Source organism: Scyliorhinus torazame, chromosome 10, assembly GCF_047496885.1.
Source record: "Scyliorhinus torazame isolate Kashiwa2021f chromosome 10, sScyTor2.1, whole genome shotgun sequence".
In the NCBI taxonomy this organism is placed as follows: Eukaryota; Metazoa; Chordata; class Chondrichthyes; order Carcharhiniformes; family Scyliorhinidae; genus Scyliorhinus; species Scyliorhinus torazame.
Window position 1 is genome coordinate 190198719 of NC_092716.1, and position 21799 is coordinate 190220517.

The 21799-nt window shown below is 47.4% G+C and overlaps 1 protein-coding gene across 3 annotated transcripts in view; it reads left to right on the forward strand.

Annotated features, from left to right (window-relative positions):
• Window positions 1–21799, forward strand: part of usp47 (ubiquitin specific peptidase 47) — a 259715-nt gene that overhangs the window by 115471 nt on the left and 122445 nt on the right. For all 3 annotated transcript variants that reach the window (XM_072466172.1, XM_072466171.1, XM_072466170.1), the window contains one exon: window positions 380–583. In XM_072466172.1, the coding sequence (XP_072322273.1) occupies window positions 380–583 (204 nt within the window). Of the gene's footprint in view, window positions 1–379; window positions 584–21799 lie in introns of those variants that run through there.

Sequence of the window (21799 nt, forward strand, 5' to 3'; positions counted from 1 at the left end):
AACCTGCACATCTTTGGACTGTGGGAGGAAACCGGAGCACCCGGAGGAAACCCACGCACACGCTGGGAGGATGTGCAGACTCCGCACAGACAGTGACCCAAGCTGGAATCGAACCTGGGACCCTGGAGCTGTGAAGCAATTGAGCTATCCACAAGGCTACCGTGCTGCCCCTTACCGCATGTTCTTATTTAACACACAGACAGGTTTTTGGTGTCTCAAGGAATCGAAGGATATGGGGAAAATTGAGTTGAAGTAAAGATCAGCCATGATATTGAATGGCAGAGCAGGCTCCGTGAACCGTATGACCTACTCTTATTGTGAATTTTTGATTCTGTAATATGATTTGTAACGGTTGATCTTTGTACAAATTTCTTCATAGTCAGAGACTGCAGCAGATGAACCACGGGTGCTGTGCATTGTTCAGGACACCACCAATGCCAAGGCGGTCACTCAACGGCTCACCCTAAACCTTCCTGCATCAACTCCACTCAAACAACTGTTTGACGATGTCGCATCTAAAGCGGGCTATGTCAATGGCACTTTCGAGTTAGTCTGGAGCAATGGCCTAAACAATGCTGACCAGGTGAGTTTGAAAGTTAGCCTTGGGACAAGACTTATTAAAACTGTTGTCCTTGTTGCATTGATGTACAATGGCTCCTCCAGTGAGACAGACAGGCACCATCGCAATTGGGAAAACTCCAATGCAACTAGCTCAAATAAAAAATGGCACGGGCTTGCAAGCTGATGGCCAAGATTGAGACACCCAGTCAACCCAGCCACAGGCTGTCATAAGTGCGTACCGTACTTATATTTTTCCACATCAGGTTAATAAAACCGTCACTTTTAAAGGCCTATTTTGCTTTGACTTATGGTGCTTCCTATACTCGCCTTGCTCTCTCTATCCTTCCAGTCTGCACCATAGTCCCTTTTCTCTTGTTCATTTTGAGGGCAAGAAATGTAATGATGAATTTAACTCTTTCTACTTGAAACTTTGCTTGGATTCCTGAGGAATATCAGGTTTTCAAGGTCTTCTCCTGTGTATGTATGATACATTGTTTTAAAATAAAATAAAATTGCAACATGCAATTTTTTTCTCCACTGAAATCTTTCTGTAGATTAATTTTTTAAAATTAATTCAGAGGACGTGGCTGTTGCTGGCAAGGCAAAGATTTATTTACCTTCATTTCTCCGCCACCCTTTTGAATGGCTGCAATCTGTGTCGTGTTTATTACACTTTGACACAACTGATTGACTTTCTCAGCCATTTCAGAAGATAGTTAAGAGTAACCGCATTGCTCTGAATCTGAACTTGATATATATGATAGGCCAGATCCAGCTGCTTTCCTTTCCTAGAGAAATTAGTGAACCTGACAGTCCAGTAATTTCATGGTCAACATTACTGACATGTTTTTAAATTTCAGGTTTTCTTTAATTGATTGAATTTAATTTCCCTAGCACCTGTGGGTGGGATTTGAACTCTTGTCTCTGTGTTATAAATTCAGGCCTCTGGATTACTAGTTCAGTAACAACTAACACGGTACCGCACCTGGAATGGTGATTTTTATATTTCTCATTTTGATTAATTGGCCCTCTCTTTCATTCTTCTCGGCATATTTTTCTTTGATATTTTTCTTTTTCCTCTAACTCTTCACTGATACAGTGGTTATGAATTAGTGATAAAGTAAGAATTTACTCTAGCTATAGCATGCTATTATAAACAACTCTTCATGGGAATCCTTTCCTGTATCTGAAGGTTTCTGTGAACTGTGGGCGGGAACATGTTCAGTGACACAGTGGTTAGCATGACTGCCTCACAGCACCAGGGACCCGGATTCAATTCTGGCCTCGGGTGACTCTGTGTGGAGTTTTTACGTTCTCCTCATGTCTGCGTGGATTTCCTCAGGGTGCTTCCGTTTCCTCCCTTGGTCCAAAGGTTGAATGAGATTGCTGGGAAAGGGCGAATGGGATTAGGTATGGTGTTCCTTTCAGAGGGTTGGTGCAGAATCTATGAGCCGAATGGCCTCCTTTGCACTGTAAGGATTCTATGGGAAACTAAAGCGGCCAAATGAAAAGGTTTGGACCCCATTATCCCGACTCCCTTTAATCCACTTGGCTTTAATTAAGTTGGATCCGGCACTTCTTACCAACAGAAGATAGAGTGGTGTGCGATGGGGAATCATCTCTCTGAGATTTGTCCTCTCGAGTGCCCCAGGGAACTAAATTGGGACTGTTACTCTTCTTGACATAGACAACCTTCCCAATAAGTAAACAAAAACAGGGCATGACTATTTGCAGATTATGGTGTATCTTACGCATCAGGGAAAACTGAAGATCATATCAATTCACTGTAAGATGATCTTCTGGAATTGCAAAAAAGGAAGGACCAATGGGAGATGGCATTTGATCCCAAAAAATGCTGTGTCATGTGCTACACCAACAAATAGCTTTAAGATTTGAAATCAAATTCTCCAACAGGTAGATAAACAGTCATACCTGGGCGTTCATCTTAAAAACAATCTTCAATGGCGGTTCCACATTCAGCAGATATTATCGTAAGCAAACAGGATTATTGTATTTCTGAGATGGAATATTTGCTATCACAACAAAAGTACAAGAGTTATAGCTTACCAAACATTTGTTTGTTCAGTCCTGGAATGTGTGGTATCCTTGTATGGTGAGAGATATAAAGAAGATTGAAATGATCCAAAGACGTGCATGATTCTGGATAAATCAGTATGGAAAATGCACTAGTATCAGACCTTTGATCAAAGATTTGGAATAGGTCATACCCTTGATCAAAGATTTGAAGGAAAAAATAGACTGACCATGTTCCATTAAGATCCAAATTGGACTGGTGGGAAGTGAGGTGTCTTCTGACAATGACGAAACACAAATTAGCCATCCGCACAACACACAAAGACAACAGTTTTTCTTCCCAATACAATCCCACAATGGAACAAGCTGCCAACGAAAATAATTACATTCCCATCACTTGAGGTCCATCTTTAGATTATTTCCATTTATAAATTTTAATTAACAGGAATGCCATTTCAGCAGGGCATGACTGGTTTAACTAATGCTACCCATATAAATGTTTGTGGAAAATGAATATTAGTCTGTGATGCCGACATAACTAAAGCAGAAGACCCTAACATCTCCACTGATTACTGCTAGATCCCAATAACACAGCAATACGGCCAGCCTCTGCCCTGCTACTGTTCCCCAGGGTCCCTGTCCCTAACACACTCTTCCCCCTCCAAGATTTTCAAATGACCTCTATGTGCTTATAAGCTGCTGAATGGCATTGTTCCCTCATTCAGCCTGTGCCCCAGTGGGGGATTCCCTCTGCACAATGTGTGGCGAAATTGGGATTTGATTCTTTTTATATGGATTTACGTAAAGCTCACAGAAGAAATCCCCCTCCTGAGAGAGCTTAGTTGAGACCTAGAACGAGAGGTCACAGTATGAGTAAGGTAATTTATAATCACATGCAAGATGTTGAATTTATTTTTACATATTTTTTTTGAAATATAGCAGGCTTAGTTTATGATTTAAGGCTAATCTTGTGAAAGTTTGTACACTTTCACAAGAAAAAGATGGTTGTTGCAGTTGGGGCTAACAAAGACATGGAACAGAGCTCAAAATGCTGCCTGAACTGCTTCCAGATTCTCTGAGTGGACATCACTAGCGAATTCAAGGAAAATTGTACTGGTGGGAAAGGCAATGATGCGGTTACTATTGCAGCAACGCTAGAAACCATGCAGGAATTCATCTCCATTTGTCCCCATATGGAACCCAGATCACTGAACCAAAACAGTACCGTCTGAATATTGGCTGCCTAATAGTAAAATAAATTGTGTAGCATCAAGCCTCTTGACTGTCCATTTCTCTGGAGCAGTGCCCCACAGATCCTTGGAGTCTTACCCACCCAGATAAATGAGGACACTAATTTATTAATTTTGACAAAGAAGGACATGGGGAGAAAAGTGGGGCGACATTGAAAAATAAATAAAAGTCTTGGGAGCTCATTAATTTTAGTTGTCTGAACCCTGCCCGCCAAGGACAGAGGTAGGTTATCCCACTTTTGTCAGACGGATTTGACACCATTAACCAGACTAGTATAATTTAATTTACCAAGCAGGATCCAATCTTGGGCGACACGGATACCCAGATCACGAAAGCTAGTTCTGGCGAGGCAGAAAGGTAGCATCCCATGATGGGCACTCCTCCCAGGGTGATTAACCGGGAAGCATTCGCTCTTATCCAAGTTCAAGTTGTACCCATAGAAAGAGCCAAATCTCCCGAGCAGCTTCATTATCTTGTCTATAGTGAATACGGTCTGTGATGTAAAGAATCAGATCATCTGCTTCCAGGGACACCCCATGTTCCAACAGTCCCCAATTTATCCCCCTCCACTTAATAGAAGCAGTTCTATTGCCAAAGCAAACATGAACGGACAATAGACATCCATGCCTCGTGCCCCAGTTCAACGGGAAGTAGCCAGAATACAAAGCACTCGTGCAAACATTAGCAATGGGGCCCTGGGACCCTTTATAGTAAATAAATCCAGGATATAAACTGGTATCCAAATCTCCCAAGAATCTCTGAGAGATGATCCCAGTCCATTCCATCATAGATCCATAGAATCCTACAGTGCAGAACCCATTGAGTCTGCACCAACTCTCTGAAAGAGCACTCCACCTAGGCCCACTCCCCCATCCTATCCCTGTGACCCGACCTAATCTACTCATCCCTGGACACTAAGAGGCAATTTTATCATGGCCAGTTCATCTAAGCTGCACGTTATTATACTGTGGGAGGAAACCGGAGCACCTGGAGGAAACCCACGCAGACACAGGGAGAGCTTGTAAACTCCACGCAGACAGTGACCCAAGGCTGGAATTGAATCTGGGCACCTGGCGCTGTAAGAGTGCTAACCACCGTGCCGCCTTCTCGGCATCTTGGGAAACCATCACCACCGGTTCAGGAACCGAGAAAGGGAAAAGGACAACCTTTAGCAGACTACATATATTGGCCGATTAATTGCCGACCCTTAACAAAGCCTGTCTGGTCTTCTGCGATCACCTCTTGGAGGCAAGGCTCCAACTGCAGTACCAGTAGCTTAACATCCTCATTTAAAAGTGAAATAGGTCAATACGACCCACATTCTGCTGGGCCTTTGTCTGTCTTGAGGATCAAGGAGATAGAGGCCTGCGCAGTGGTAGAGGGCAACAAACCCTGGGATAATTAATCAATAATCATATCTACAATTAGAGGTACCAATTGCGCTGCAAACTTTTTATAAAATTCAATGGGGAGGCCATTAGGGCCAGGAGCTTTCCCAGTCTGCGTCAACCTAACGCATTTGATAATTTCTCCTGGGCCCAACGAAGATTCCAACTTCTCAGCCCACTTACCCCTCCACAGCTGGGATGGATAATCTATCCAAAAAATCAGTCATGACCAAACCCTCAGCCGGAGACTCCAATCTATAAAGACCCCGATAGAATGAATCAAAACCTGCACTGACCTGAGAGGCGGAAACCAGGCTGTCGCTCAAGTCACGTAACTGTGCGATCTCCCGGGAAGCCTCAGCTGGTGTGAAGTTATACTCTTGATTCAAAGTTGCTTAATTTGTTTTATCAGTTAACTTGAACAGAAATAACATTTTAAAAAGGCTTTCAGCTTGTAATGATTTTCACTGTAGATTCATCCAGCTCTCCAAACTTCTCTGCAGGTTTGCAGTCTTCCAATGAAAGTTGTTGAACATTTGCTGCTTGACATGGGCAAGTTGATGGAATGGGCAGATAGAGTTCAATGTGAAGAAATGTGAGATATATTTTGGTAGGAGGGATATGGAGAGTGTATGAGCACTTCCTTTTGATTCCCTCATTTCCCAATTATTTTACTTTATTGTCGTCATTTTGATCCATGGATTTTAATGGACGTTTGCCTTTAAGTCGAGCAAAGTAAGTGAGGAACTCTCAAAATTTGTGTGCTATTGGAGATTTTAGCTTTTGAGCAGCAAAACTCAGATTCTCTCTCTCTCTCTCTCTCTCTCTCTCTTCCCCCCCCCCCCCCCCCCCTTAGAGAGAAAACCATTACAGACTGAAAGCAAAAAATCTCCAACTCTAATGTCTAGACTGAGAAAAGATGTACTGGAAAACATACACCTGAAAAGAGACTTCTTTCCTTTTTACAATCCGCATTATTTTTTCTTTACACCCCTCTTTTTCCTCTGTGATTGTCTGTCTTTTTGTGTGTATAGAGAGGGTGGGAGCGATTTAAAGGTGGTGGGGTTAGGAACTAGATAATAGTTTACCAGTTGTATTTGCTGCCTATTTATTCGTATGGGTATTTTCACAACACCCTGGGTGAGTGCGTGGTCAATTCCAGCCTCTCAGACCCTGGAGTCCCAACACAAGTGAATTAACCAATAATTTTGTGTATTTTCCTGAGATCTTTAACCCTTGACTGCTCCAATGAGTAACAGACACCTGATTTATAAGTAAAACATTAAAAATGTTATTTATAACTAGGAAAAAGATGAATATATAATGGTAAGAATGGAACAGTGGTCTGCTAATCTAACTATTCCCTAAGCCCCGTTTCACCCTCCACCTAGACTCACACAACGCAAACATATGGTGGGGATAGGGGAAGGATTGAAAATAGCTGGGATTAAAGTTGGATGTGAGATATTTGTGGATCTTCGCTGCTGGTGTTGAGGTCTTTGTAGGCCTTTGTAGGCCTGATCTCTTCAGAATATGAGGTGTTGAACCGTCAGATGGTTGGATCTTCAAGCTGGGCCACTCAGGCCAGATTCTTAGGCTGTGGGATCCCCTCTAGAGACGCGCTTCAGCTTGTTGAGCTGAGCCTTACCCTCAGAAGATGCAATTCAGGTCTGCCCAGTTTCTGGTATGTGGTCTGTTTCAGCAGACTCACCAAAAGCTTGTCTCAGTTAATCAGAATATCAGAGCAGTACTTTTCGCGAGGTCTTTGAGTGGTCTGCTACCTTTAATGGGAGTGGAATCTGGAAAGTTCCCCTTCCCCAGCTCTGTCTCCAGGCTTTGAACACGCACTAACTGCTCTGATTACCTGAAGGAAGTTCCAGCTAGGATTTGATTGGGAATTTCACCCCTTCTTGGAGAGAGGTTCCAAAGGATCCGGCTCAGCTCTGCAGTTCCAATCAAAACCCTGAATTGGAGAAACAGTCTCACAGAGAATGCCTACCAGCTCAGCTGAGGAGAAAACAGAGCCTCAAACTAGGGTTTTCCAGAGAGATCCTCCCCCTTCAGGGAGAACTTAAAGCCCCCCAAAAATAAAACTGAAACCAAACACACACACAGTCACCCAGCAGGACATTCCAGAATAAAAAGCACCAATCCACATTGAGGATCCGCTTACCCCAGGGATTGCCATGGAGTTCATTGGTTGCTAGCGAAGTCCATCAAAATGACATTACTGGCTATGCCACAGAGCATCAAGGGACAAGCCTGGGCCAGTACATTAGACCAGGGGTGTTTTCAGTTTGACCAAAGTTTGTAGTTTAAAGCAAAATCTGCAATGTTGCAGGAGAAAAAACACAGGACAGACAAGGATTTAACAATTTCCTTACATTATTATTATTTTTTTAAAAAATTCTTTTTATTGGCATTTTCAAAATTATATACATTGCCGTTCGTTTTCATTTATTGTACAGTCACAACGGCTTCTTCATAGGTTTCTCTATTTACCCCCCCCCAACTTCCCAGTCCTCCCTCGCTTTCCTCTTTCTACCTTGTTTTGGCTATTTCCCCCTGGCTACTGGCTATTTATTTATTTATGTGTTGGCCACAAACAGATCTCGGAACAGTCGGGTGAATGGCTCCCATGGTTTGTGGAAGCCCTCTTCCGACCCACGGATGATGAATTTGATTTTATCCATTTGGAGAAATTCTGATAGGTCGGACAGCCAGTCTGCAGCTTTAGGTAGATGCTGCTGATCGTGAACCGAGCAGGATTCTACGGCAGGTGATCAGGGATGCAAGGGCACTGCCCTCCTCCCCATGAAGAGATCTGGCTGGTCTGATACCCCGAAGACCGCCACTTTCGGGCATGGCTCCACCCTCATCCCGACCACTTTGGACATTGCCTCGAAGAAGGCTATCCAGTACCCAGCAAGTCTGGGACAAGACCAGAACATGCAGTGTGGTTGGCCGGGCCTCCTTGGCACCGTTCACAGCTATCCTCCACCTCTGGGAAGAACCTGCTCATTTGGGTTCTGGTCAAGTAGGCTCTATGTACCACTTTTAGCTGCGTTAGGTTGCACCTCGCGCATGTGGAGATAAGAGTTGACCCTGTGCAGTGCTTCACTCCAGAATCCCCAACCTATTTCGAACCCCAAGTCTTCCTCCCATTTCCTCCTTGACGTGTCCAGTTCGGTGTTGGCCCTCTCCAGCAGTCGTTCATACATGTCATGACAGTTTCCTCTGCCTAGGATGTCTGCATCCAGTAGCTCTTCTAAAAGTATCTGTCGTGGTGGTCGCGGGTATGTCCTTGTCTCCTTCCACAGGAAGTTAAAAATAAATAAATTTAGAGTATGCAATTAATTTTTTCCAATTAAGGGGCAATTTAGCATGGCCAATGCACCCAGCCTGCACATCTTTGGGTTGTGGGGGCGAAACCCAAGCAAACACGGGGAGAATGTGCAAACACCACAGGGACAGTGACCCAGAGCCGGGATCGAACCTGGGACCTCGGCGCCGTGAGGCAGCAGGGCTAACCCACTTGCTGCCCTCCGTCGGAAGTTTTTAAGCTGCAGGTATCTGAGTTTGTTGCCTTTAGCTAGTTGGAATCTCTACGTCTGTTCTTCCAGTGTTGTGACCCTACCGTCAGTGTAAAAGAACAAAGAAAATTACAGCACAGGAACAGGCCCTTTGGCCCTCCCAGATCCTCCGCCGATCCAGATCCTTTATCTAAACCTGTAACCTATTTTCCAAGGATCTACTTCCCTCTGTTCCCCACCCGTTCATATATCTGTCTAGATGCATCTTAAATTATGCTATTGTGCCCTCCTCTACCACCTCCGCTGGCAAAGTGTTCCAGGCACCCACCACACTCTGCGTTTAAAAAAAAAAAAACTTTCCACGCACATCTCCCTTAAACTTTCCCCCTCTCACCTTGAAATCGTGACCCCTTGTAATTGACACCTCCACTCTTGGAAAAAGCTTGTTGCTATCCACCCTGTCCATACCTCTCATAATTTTGTTGACCTCAATCAGGTTCCTCCTCAGCCTCCGTCTTTCCAACGAAAACAATCCTAATCTACTCAACCTTTCTTCATAGCTAGCACCCTCCATACCAGGCAACATCCTGGTGAACCTCCTCTGCACCCTCTCTAAAGCATCCACATCCTTCTGGTAATGTGGCGACCAGAACTGCACGCAGTATTCCAAATGTGGCCTAACCAAAGTCCTATAAAACTGTAACATGATCTGCCGACTCTTGTACTCAATACCCTGTCCGATGAAGGCAAGCATGCTGTATGCCTTCTTGACCACTCTATCGACCTGCGTTGCCACCTTTAGGGTGCAATGGACCTGAACTCCCAGATCTCTCTGTACATAAATTTTCCCCAGGACTCTTCCATTGACTGTATAGTCCGCTCTTGAATTAGATCTTCCAAAATGCATCACCTCGCATTTGCCTGGATTGAACTCCATCTGCCATTTCTCTGCCCAACTCTCCAATCTATCTATATTTTGCTGTATTCTCTGACAGTCCTCCTCGCTATCTGCAACTCCACCAATCTTAGTATCATCTGCAAACTTGCTAATCAGACCACCTATACCTTCGTCCAGATCATTTCTGTATATCACAAACAACAGTGGTCAGAGCACGGATCCCTGTGGAACACCACTACTCACCGTTCTCCATTTTGAGACACTCCCTTCCACCACTACTCTCTGTCTCCTGTTGCCCAGCCAGTTCTTTATCCATCTAGCAAGTACACACTGAACCCCATACGACTTCACTTTTTCCATCAACCTGCCATGGGTAACTTTATCAAGCGCCTTGCTCAAGTCTATGTATATGTCATCTACAGCCCATCCCTCATCAATTAACTTTGTCACTTCCTCAAAGAATTCTATTAGGTTTGTAAGACATGACCTTCCCTGCACAAAACCATACTGCCTAAGTCCATAAGTCTATTTTCTTCCAAATGTGAATAGATCCTAACCCTCAGTATCTTCTCCAACAGTTTGCCTACCACTGACGTCAAGCTCACAGGTCTGTAATTCCCTGGATTATCCCTGCTACTCTTCTTAAACAAAGGGACAGCATTAGCAATTCTCCAGTCCTCCGGGACCTCACCCGTGCTCAAGGATGCTGCAAAGATATCTGTTAAGGCCCCAGCTATTTCGTCCCTTGCTTCCCTCTGTAACCTGGGATCGATCCCATCCGGACCTGGGGACTTGTCCGCCTTAATGCCTTTTAAAATACCCAAAACTTCCCCCTTCCTTATGCCGACTTGACCTAGAATATTTAAACATCCATCCTTAGCCTCAACATCCGTCATGTCCCTCTCCTTGGTGAATACCGATGCAAAGTACTCATTAAGAATCTCACCCATTTCCTCTGACTCCATGCATAAATTCCCTCTTTTGTCTTTGAGTGGGCCAATCCTTTCTCTAGTTACCCTCTTGCTCCTTATATACAAACAAAAGGCGTTGGGATTTTCCTTAACCCTGTTAGCCAAAGATATTTCATGACCCCTTTTAGCCCTCTTTATTGCGCGTTTGAGATTTGTCCTACTTTCCCGATATTCCTTGAAAGCTTCATCAGATTCAAGTCGCCTAGATGTTATGTATGCTTCCTTTTTCATCTTAGCTAGTCTCACAATTCCACCCATCATCCATGGTTCCCTAATCTTGCCATTTCTATCCTATCGTCTCTGATCAGTAATGCAACTCCTCAACTCCCTTTACCTCCCTCTCTATCCCTCCTGAAGCATCTATACCCTGGGATATTTAGTTGTCAGTCTTGCCCTTCCCTCAACCAAGCCTCCGTAATACCAATAACATCATATTCCCAGGTACTAATTAATCCAAGCCCTAAGTTCATCTGCCTTACCTGCTACACTTCTCGCATTAAAACAAATGCACCTCAGACCACCTGTCCCTTTGCGTTCATCATCTCTTCCCTGTCTACTCTTCCCTTTAGTCACATTGAGTTTATTATCTAGTCCCTTACTGGTTTTAGTTGCTGCCTCTTTACTGACCTCTAACTTCCTAATCTGGTTCCCATCTCCCTGCCACATTAGTTTAAAACCTCCCCAACAGTGTTAGCAAAAGCACCCCCTAGGTCATTGGTTCCAGTCCTGCCCAGGTGTAGACCATCCGATTTGTAATGGTCCCACTGCCCCCAAAACCGGTTCCAATGTCCCCAAAATCTGAACCCCTCCCTCCTGCACCAGCTCTCAAACCACGTATTCATTCTGACTATCCTTGAATTTCTACTCTGATTGTCTCGTGGCACTGGTAGCAATCCTGAGATTACTACCTTTGCGGTCCTACTTTTTAACTTATCTCCTAACTCCCTAAATTCTGATTGCAGGACCTCATCCCATTTTTTACCTATATCGTTACAATTGAACCACGACAACTGGCTGTTCACCCGCCCCCTTCAGTATGTCCTGCAGCCGATCTGAGACATCCCTAACCCGTGCACCCGGGAGGCAACATACCATTCGGGAGTCTTGTGTTCGACCACAGAAACGCCTGTCTACTCCCCTTATGATTGAATCCCCTATAACTATAGCCCTGCCAGTCTTTATCCCGCCCCTCTGTGCAGCAGCGCCAGCCACGGTGCCAAGAGCCTGGCTACTACTGCCTTTCCCTGGTGAGTCATCTCCCCCAACAGTATCCAAAACGGTATACCTGTTTTAGAGGGAGATGACCGCAGGGGACACCTGCACTGCCTTCCTGCTCTTTCTCTGCCTTTTGGTCACCCATTCCCTGTCTCCCTCACCAGGTCTCTCCCTGTCAATGTCCCCCCGGCCTGTCTCCACCTCTTGAAGGTGGCATCGGTGAGTGCTGGTGTGAATCTGGTTATTGCAGATGGGGGCTTTGTCGGACATTTCGGTCAGTCCGAATTGCTGCCGTAGATGGTTCCACGTCTGGAGAGTGACTATCACCACTGGGCTGCTGGAGTGTTTCTTGGGCGGGGATGGAGTGCCGCCGAGGCGAGGGCCCCTTGCAGGAGGCCTCCTCCGCACGCACCCACTCGGCCTCTGGTTCCTTTATCCATCCCATCACTCTTTCCGCCGTCGCTGCCCAGTGATAGAATTGTAGGTTTGGGAGGGCTAGCCCTCCCCTGGATTTTGTTTTCTGTAGGATCTTCTTTGTGATCCTAGCATTCTTTCCCCCCCCCCCCCCCCTCCCCCCCCAAACAAACGCCATGATTTATTTGTCCAGTGCGCTAAAAAAGGCCTTGGGGATATAGATTGGGATGGATCTTAGTAGGAGGAGGTTTCTGGGCAGTACGTTCATTTTGATCGTCTGTACTCTCCCTGCCAGGGAGAGTGGGACTGTGTTCCACCCCTGCAGGTCCTTTTTTATTTCCTCTGTCAGACTGGCCAGGTTCCATTTGTGGATCCCTGTCCAGTCATGAGGGATTTGGGTCCCCAGGTAGCGGAATTTGTGCTGGGCCTGTTTAAATGGCAGTCCCACTAGTGCTGCCCCTCCCCCTTGCGGGTTCACCGGGAAGATCTCACTTTTGCTCATGTTGAGATTGTTGCCCGAGAAGGCACCAAATTCTTTCAGGAGTGTGATGATTCCTTCTATGCTGTTTTGTGGGTCCGAGATATAGAGGAGCAGGTCATTGCGTAGAGCGAGACTCTATGCTCTCTGCCTAGTTCCTCACATTATTAATAAAAATTAATTGTGTTTAAATTTACAAACCTGGTGACTAGTTATTGGGCGGCAAGAGACAAAAGACTTTGGGTACTTTCTTAATTTCAATTGTGTTGCGATTCTGGGTCAAGTGGGCTGGAATTGACGAGACAATATAAAATAAGGGGTTCAATTCTTAAGGGGGTAAATATGCATAGATCATTGAAGGTGGTCGGACCGGTGGAGAGAACAGTTAATAACGTATACCCTGGGCTTTACTAATAGGGGTATAGAATACAAGAGCATGGACGTTATGCTGAACTTACATAAGCACTAGTTGGACCTCAGCTGGAGTATTGTGTGCAATAAATATCTGGAATTGAAATGATGACCATGAAACCATTCTCGATTGTCGTAAAAACCCATCTGGTTTACTAATGTCCTTTAGGGAAGGAAATCTGAAATCCTTACCTGGTCTGGCCTAGAGTGACTCCAAAGGCTCAGCAACGTGCTTGACTGCTAAATGCCCTTTGAAATGACTTCGCAAGCCACCCCCAGTTGTATTCAACTGCTACGAAAACACAAAAAAGGAATGAATAAGTCCGACCACCCACCATCAACCGAGGACCAGAATCAACAACAGCAAACTCAGCCCTGTCGACCCTACAAACTCCTCCTCACTAACATCTGAGGGCTTGTGCCAAAGTTGGAAGAGCTGTCTCACAGACTAGTCAAGCAACAGCCCAACATTGTCATACTCACAAAATCATACCTTGCAGACAATGTCCCAAACACCACTATCACCATTCCTGGGTATGTCCTGTCTCTCCGGCAGGACAGATCCAGCAGAGGTGGCGGCACAGTGGTATACAGTCGGGAGGGAGTTGCCCTGGGAGTCGTCAACATCGACTCTGGACTCCATGAAGTCTCATGGCTTCAGGTGAAACATGGGCAAGGAAACCTCCTGCTGATTACCACGGACAGTCCACCCATCAGATGATGAATTCGTACTCCTCCATGTTGAACACCACTTGGAGGAAGCACTGAGGGTGGCAGAATGTACTCTGGGTGGGGGACTTCAGTGTCCATCACCAAGAGTGGTTGTTAGTACTACCACAGACCAAGCTGGCCGGATTCTATAAGTCATAGCTGCTAGACTGGGACTGCAGCAGATGGTGACAAAACCAACTGGCGGGGAAAACATACTTGATCTCATCCTCACCAACGTGCCTGCTGCGCGTGCATCTGTCCACAACATTTACACAACATTATAACAATACAGATAATAATGACCTTTTTTATATAAACAAACAACAACAAATAAATAAATATTAAATAACAAAAATGAAAACTAGCCCTAATTGGCAACTGCCTTGTCACAGGCTATACCCCCCCCATCCCTCCGCCGCCCCCCCCCCCCCCCCCCCCAAGTCCTGGGCTGCTGCTGCTGCCTTCTTTTTTCCCCCATCTATCTTTCCGCAAGATATTCGACGAACGGTTGCCACCGCCTGGTGAACCCTTGAGCCGACCCCCTTAGGACGAACTTAATCCGCTCTAGCTTTATGAACCCCGCCATATCATTTATCCAGGTCTCCACCCCCGGGGGCTTGGCTTCTTTCCACATTAGCAATATCCTGCGCCGGGCTACTAGGGACGCAAAGGCCAAAACATCGGCCTCTCTCGCCTCCTGCACTCCCGGCTCTTGTGCAACCCCAAATATAGCCAACCCCCAGCTTGGTTCGACCCGGACTCCTACTACTTTTGAAAGCGCCTTTGTCACCCCCACCCAAAACCCCTGTAGTGCCGGGCATGACCAAAACATATGGGTATGATTCGCTGGGCTTCTCGAGCACCTCGCACACCTATCCTCCACCCCAAAAAATTTACTGAGCCGTGTTCCAGTCATATGTGCCCTGTGTAATACCTTAAACTGAATCAGGCTTAGCCTGGCGCACGAGGACGACGAGTTTACCCTGTTTAGGGCATCTGCCCACAGCCCCTCCTCGATCTCCTCCCCTAGCTCTTCTTCCCATTTCCCTTTTAGTTCGTCCACCATAATCTCCCCTTCGTCCCTCATTTCCCTATATATATCCGACACCTTACCATCCCCCACCCATTTCTTTGAGATGACTCTGTCCTGCACCTCTTGTGTCGGGAGCTGCGGGAATTCCCTCACCTGTTGCCTCGCAAAAGCCCTCAATTGCATGTACCTGAATGCATTCCCTTGGGGCAACCCATATTTCTCGGTCAGCGCTCCCAGACTTGCGAACTTCCCATCCACAAATAGATCTTTCAGTTGCGTTATTCCTGCTCTTTGCCACATTCCATATCCCCCATCCATTCCCCCCGGGGCAAACCTATGGTTGTTTCTTATCGGGGACCCCGCCAATGCTCCGGTCTTTCCCCTATGTCGTCTCCACTGTCCCCAAATCTTCAGTGTAGCTACCACCACCGGGCTCGTGGTGTAGTTCCTCGGTGAGAACGGCAATGGGGCTGTCGCCATAGCCTGCAGGCTAGTCCCCCTACAGGACGCCCTCTCTAATCTCTTCCACGCCGCTCCCTCCTCCTCTCCCATCCACTTACTCACCATTGAAATATTAGCAGCCCAATAATACTCACTTAGGCTCGGTAGTGCCAGCCCCCCCTATCCCTGCTATGCTGTAAGAATCCCTTCCTCACTCTCGGGGTCTTCCCGGCCCACACAAAACCCATGATGCTCTTTTCTATCCTTTTAAAAAAGCCTTCGTGATCACCACCGGGAGGCACTGAAACACAAAGAGGAATCTCGGGAGGACCACCATCTTAACCGCCTGCACCCTCCCTGCCATTGACAGTGCTACCATATCCCATCTCTTGAAATCTTCCTCCATCTGTTCCACCAACCGCGTTAAATTTAGCCTGTGCAATGTGCCCCAATTCTTAGCTATCTGGATCCCCAGGTAACGAAAGTCTCTTGTTACCTTCCTCAACGGTAGGTCTTCTATTTCTCTACTCTGCTCCCCTGGATGCACCACAAACAGCTCACTCTTCCCCATGTTCAATTTATACCCTGAAAAATCCCCAAACTCCCCAAGTATCCGCATTATTTCTGGCATCCCCTCCGCCGGATCCGCCACATATAGTAGCAGATCATCCGCATATAAAGATACCCGGTGTTCTTCTCCTCCCCTAAGTATTCCCCTCCATCTCTTGGAACCTCTCAGCGCTATCGCCAGGGGCTCAATCGCCAGTGCAAACAGTAATGGGGACAGAGGACATCCCTGCCTTGTCCCTCTATGGAGCCGAAAATATGCCGATCCCCGTCCATTCGTGACCACACTCGCCACTGGGGCCCTATACAACAGCTGCACCCATCTAACATACCCCTCTCCAAAACCAAATCTCCTCAACACCTCCCACAGATAATCCCATTCCACTCTATCAAATGCTTTCTCGGCATCCATCGCCACTACTATCTCCGTTTCACCCTCTGGTGGGGCCATCATCATTACCCCTAACAGCCTCCGTATATTCGTGTTCAGCTGTCTCCCCTTCACAAACCCAGTTTGGTCCTCGTGAACCACCCCCGGGACACATTCCTCTATTCTCATTGCCATTACCTTGGCCAGGACCTTGGCATCCACATTTAGGAGGGAAATTGGTCTGTAGGACCCGCATTGTAGCGGATCCTTTTCCTTCTTTAAGAGAAGCGATGTCGTTGCTTCAGACATAGTCGGGGGCAGTTGTCCCCTTTCCTTTGCCTCGTTAAAGGTCCTCGTCAGAACCGGGGCGAGCAAGTCCAAATATTTTCTGTAGAATTCAACTGGGAATCCGTCCGGTCCCGGGGCCTTTCCCGTCTGCATGTTCCTAATTCCTTTCACCACTTCTTCTACCGTGATCTGTGCTCCCAGTCCCGCCCTTTCCTGCTCTTCCACCTTGGGAATTTCCAGCCGATCCAAAAAATCCATCATTCTCTCCCTCCCATCCGGGGGTTGAGCTTCATACAATTTTTTATAAAATGTCTTGAACACTTCATTCACTCTCTCCGCTCCCCGCTCCATCTCTCCTTCCTCATCCCTCACTCCCCCTATTTCCCTCGCTGCTCCCCTTTTCCTCAATTGGTGTGCCAGCAATCTGCTCGCCTTCTCCCCATATTCATACTGTACACCCTGCGCCTTCCTCCATTGTGCCTCTGCAGTGCCTGTAGTCAGCAAGTCAAATTCCACATGCAGCCTTTGCCTTTCCCTGTACAGTCCCTCCTCCGGTGCTTCCGCATATTGTCTGTCCACCCTCAAAAGTTCTTGCAGCAACCGCTCCCGTTCCTTACTCTCCTGCTTCCCTTTATGTGCCCTTATTGATATCAGCTCCCCCCTAACCACCGCCTTCAACGCCTCCCAGACCACTCCCACCTGAACCTCCCCATTGTCATTGAGTTCCAAGTACTTTTCAATACATCCCCTCACCCTTAGGCACACCCCCTCATCCGCCATTAGTCCCATGTCCATTCTCCAGGGTGGGCGCCCTCCTGTTTCCTCCCCTATCTCCAAGTCTACCCAGTGTGAGGCATGATCCGAAATGGCTATAGCCGTATATTCCGTTCCCCTCACCTTCGGGTTCAATGCCCTACCCAACACAAAAATGTCTATGCGCGAATAGACTTTATGGACATAGGAGAAAAACGAGAACTCCTTACTCCTAGGTCTACTGAATCTCCACGGGTCCACACCTCCCATCTGCTCCATAAAATCCTTAAGCACCTTGGCTGCTGCCGGCCTCCTACCAGTCCTGGACTTCGACCTATCCAGCCTTGGTTCCAACACCGTGTTAAAGTCTCCCCCCATTATCAGCTTTCCCGTCTCTAGGTCCGGGATGCGTCCTAGCATTCGCCTCATAAAGTTGGCATCATCCCAGTTCGGGGCATACACGTTTACCAAAACCACCATCTCTCCCTGTAATTTGCCACTCACCATCACGTATCTGCCCCCGTTATCCGCCACGATAGTCTTTGCCTCGAACATTACCCGCTTCCCCACTAATATAGCCACCCCCCTGTTTTTCGCATCCAGCCCCGAATGGAACACCTGCCCCACCCATCCTTTGCGCAGCCTAACCTGGTCTATCAGTTTCAGGTGCGTTTCCTGTAACATAACCACATCTGCTTTAAGTTTCTTAAGGTGTGCGAGTACTCGTGCCCTCTTTATCGGCCCGTTGAGCCCTCTCACGTTCCACGTGATCAGCCGAGTTGGGGGGCTTCCCCCCCCCCCCCCTTGCCGGTTAGCCATCATCTTTTTCCAGCTTCTCACCCAGTTCCCACGCAGCTGTATCTCCCCCAGGCGGTGCCCCCCCGCCCATCCTCTCCCGTACCCACTCCCCCCTTTCCCCAGCAGCAGCAACCCAGTAATTCCCCCCTCCCACCCCCCCCGCTAGACCCCCCGCTAGCGTAATTACTCCCCCCATGTTGCTCCCAGAAGTCAGCAAACTCTGGCTGACCTCGGCTTCCCCCCGTGACCACGGCTCGCACCGTGCAACGCCCCCTCCTTCCTGCTTCTCTATTCCCGCCATAATTATCATAGCGCGGGAACCAAGCCCGCGCCTCTCCCTCGGCCCCGCCTCCCATGGCCAACGCCCCGTCTCCTCTCCCTCCCCACCTCCCCCCACCACCACCTGTGGGAGAAAGAAAAGTTACCATACCGCAGGATTAGAACATAAAACCCCTCTTCGCCGCCCCCATTCGCCCCACCACTTTGTCCAAACGTTCTTTTTCATAATCCACTCATTCCAGTTTTTCTTCTACAATAAAAGTCCACGCTTCATCCGCCGTCTCAAAGTAGTGGTGCCTCCCTTGATATGTGACCCACAGTCTTGCCGGTTGCAGCATTCCAAATTTGATCTTCCTTTTGTGAAGTACCGCCTTGGCCCGATTAAAGCTCGCCCTCCTTCTCGCCACCTCCGCACTCCAGTCTTGATAAACGCGGATCACCGCGTTCTCCCATTTACTGCACCGAGTTTTCTTCGCCCATCTAAGGACCATTTCTCTATCCTTAAAACGGAGGAATCTCACCACTATGGCTCTGGGAGTTTCTCCTGCTCTCGATCCTCGCACCATAACTCGGTACGCTCCCTCCACCTCCAACGGACCCGTCGGGGCCTCTGCTCCCATTAACGAGTGCAGCATCGTGCTCACATATGCCCCGACGTCCGCCCCCTCCACACCTTCAGGAAGGCCAAGAATCCTCAGGTTGTTCCTCCTTGCGTTGTTTTCCAGTGCCTCCAACCTCTCCACACATCGTTTCTGGTGTGCCTCCTGTATCTCCGACTTCACCACCAGGCCCTGTATATCGTTCTCATTCTCGGCTGCTTTCGCCTTCACGACCCGAAGCTCCTGCTCCTGGGTCTTTTGTTCCTCTTTCAGCCCTTCGATCGCCTGTAGTATCGGGGCCAACAACTCTTTCTTCATTTCCTTTTTTATCTCCTCCACGCAGCATTTCAAGAACTCTTGTTGTTCAGGGCCCCATATGAAACTGCCACCTTCCAACGCCATCTTGGTTTTTGCTTGCCTTCCTTGCCGTTGTTCCAAAGGATCCGCTGCAATCCGGCCACTTTCCTCTCCTTTTTCCATCCGTGTCCAGGGGGAACACCCTTCTGGTTTACCGCACGGTGTTTTTAGCCGTTAAAATTGCCGTTGGGGCTCCTATCAAGAGCCCAAAAGTCCGTTCCACCGGGAGCTGCCGAAACGTGCGACTTAGCTGGTCATCGCCGCACCCGGAAGTCTCGAAGCAACAGTGTTAACCACTGTGTTACCGTGCCGCCTCACTGGAGGAGGAGGCCCAACAAATATCTCCATCCTCAATGATGGAGGAGCCAGCATATCTGTGCAAAAGACGAGGCTGATGCATTTGCAACAATCGTCAGGCAGAAGTGCCGAATGGATGCTCCATCTCTGTCTGTTCCGGAGGTCCCTAGCATCACAGATGCGAGTCTTCGTCCAATACGATTCACTCCACATGATATCAAGAAACGGTTGAAGGCACTGGATACTGCAAAGGCTATCTGCCCTGACAATATTCCGGCAATAGTACTGAAGACGTGTGCTCCAGAAGGCATTCGGCATGCTTGGTTTCATTGGTCAGAACATTGAATACAGGAGTTGCGACGTCTTGTTGAACTTCAACATTAGTAAGGCCACACTTGGAATACTGCGTATAGTTCTGGTCATCCTATTATAGAAAGGATTTATTAAATTAGAAAAAGTGCAGAAAAGATTTACTAGGATGTTACTGGGACTTGATGGTTTGAGTTATAAGGAGAGGCTGTGTAGACTAGGACTTTTTTCCCAGGAGTGTAGGAGGCTTCGGGGCGATCTTATAAAGGTCCAAAAAATAATGAGGGGCATATGTAAGGTAGATAGTCAACATCTTTTCCCAAAGGTAGGGGAGTCTAGAACTAGGGACATCGGTTTACGGTGAGAGGGGAGAGATATAAAAGGGTCCACAGGGGCCATTTTTTTCACACACAGGGTGGTGAGTGTCTGGAACGAGCTGCCAGAGGCAGTTGTAGAGGCGGGTACAATTCTGTCCTTTAAGAAGCATTTAGACAGTTATATGGGTAAGATGGGTATAGAGAGATATGGGACAAATGTGGGCAATTGGGACTAGCTTAGTGGTTAAAAACTGGGCGGCATGGACAAGTTGGGTTGAAGGGCCTGTTTCCATGCTGTAAACCTCTGACTCTATGTCCAAATGCAGCAAGACCTGGATAATATCCAGACTCGGGCTGACAAGTGGCAAGTTACATTCACCATGCAAGTGCAGGCAATCTCCTTCAAGAGAGGATCTAACCATTGTCCCTTTGACATTCAATGGCATTACCATTGCTGAATCCTCCACAATCAACAACCTGGCTGAATGAGTGCAGCTCCAACACTCTTAAGCACAACATCATCCAGGAAAAAGCAACCTCTTTGATTGATGCCTTTATCACAATCATTCAATCCCTCCACCACCGACGAACAGTGGCAGCCGTGTGTACCATTTGCAAGGTGCACTGCAATAACTTGCCAAGATTCCTTAGACAGCACCTTCCAAATCCACACCACCATCATCAAGAAGGACAAGAGTAGCAGTTTCCTGGGAGCACCACCACTTGGAGTTTCCCTCCAAGTCGCTCACCACCCCAACTTGGAAATATATCGCCGTTCCTTCACTGTCACTGGGTCAAAATCCTGGAACTCCTTTGCTAACAGCACTGTGGGTGTACTTACACCTCGGGGGCTGCAGGGGTTCAAGAAGGCAGCTCACCACCATCTTTCTGAAGGGCAAATAGGAATGGGCAATAAATGCTGGTGTAACCAGCGATGCCCACATCACATAAATTAATTTTTTTAAGTTCTGGGCGCCACATTTAGGAGGATGTGAACATATTGGAGAGAGTGAAGAAGAGTTTTACATGAATTGTTCCAGGGATGAGAAGCTTTCTTTATGAAGATAGTTTGGAAAAGTTGATACTGTTTTCCTTGGAGAGAAGGCTAAGTGGAGATTTGATTGAGGTTTTCAAAATCATGAGGGAGCTGAACAGAACAGATGGGAGAAAGCTCCCAATCGTTAAGAACAAGAGGGCACAGATTTTAGGGCGTGGGTCATCGTGCCCCATTTGATGTCGAGGTGAGGTCGTTGTATCTCATGAGAGACTTCACAAAATTTGCGACACATCGGGGCAGCCTTCCAAAATGACTCCCCGATCTGTGAGGAGTCTTTCCTGCTTGCGAGGAAACTACTCTTTAAGTGCCGCCTCAGCAGAGAGCGTCTCCCCAAGGTCAAAAATACGTCAAAGTGCCGTTGAATGCCAAAATGTTTCTCGGCACTGCAGCTGCCGCCAAGCGCCCGGCCAAATGTCCGAAAACTAGACATGAGTTTTTCAGGTTAATTGTGGCCTTAAAGTGACTTGCA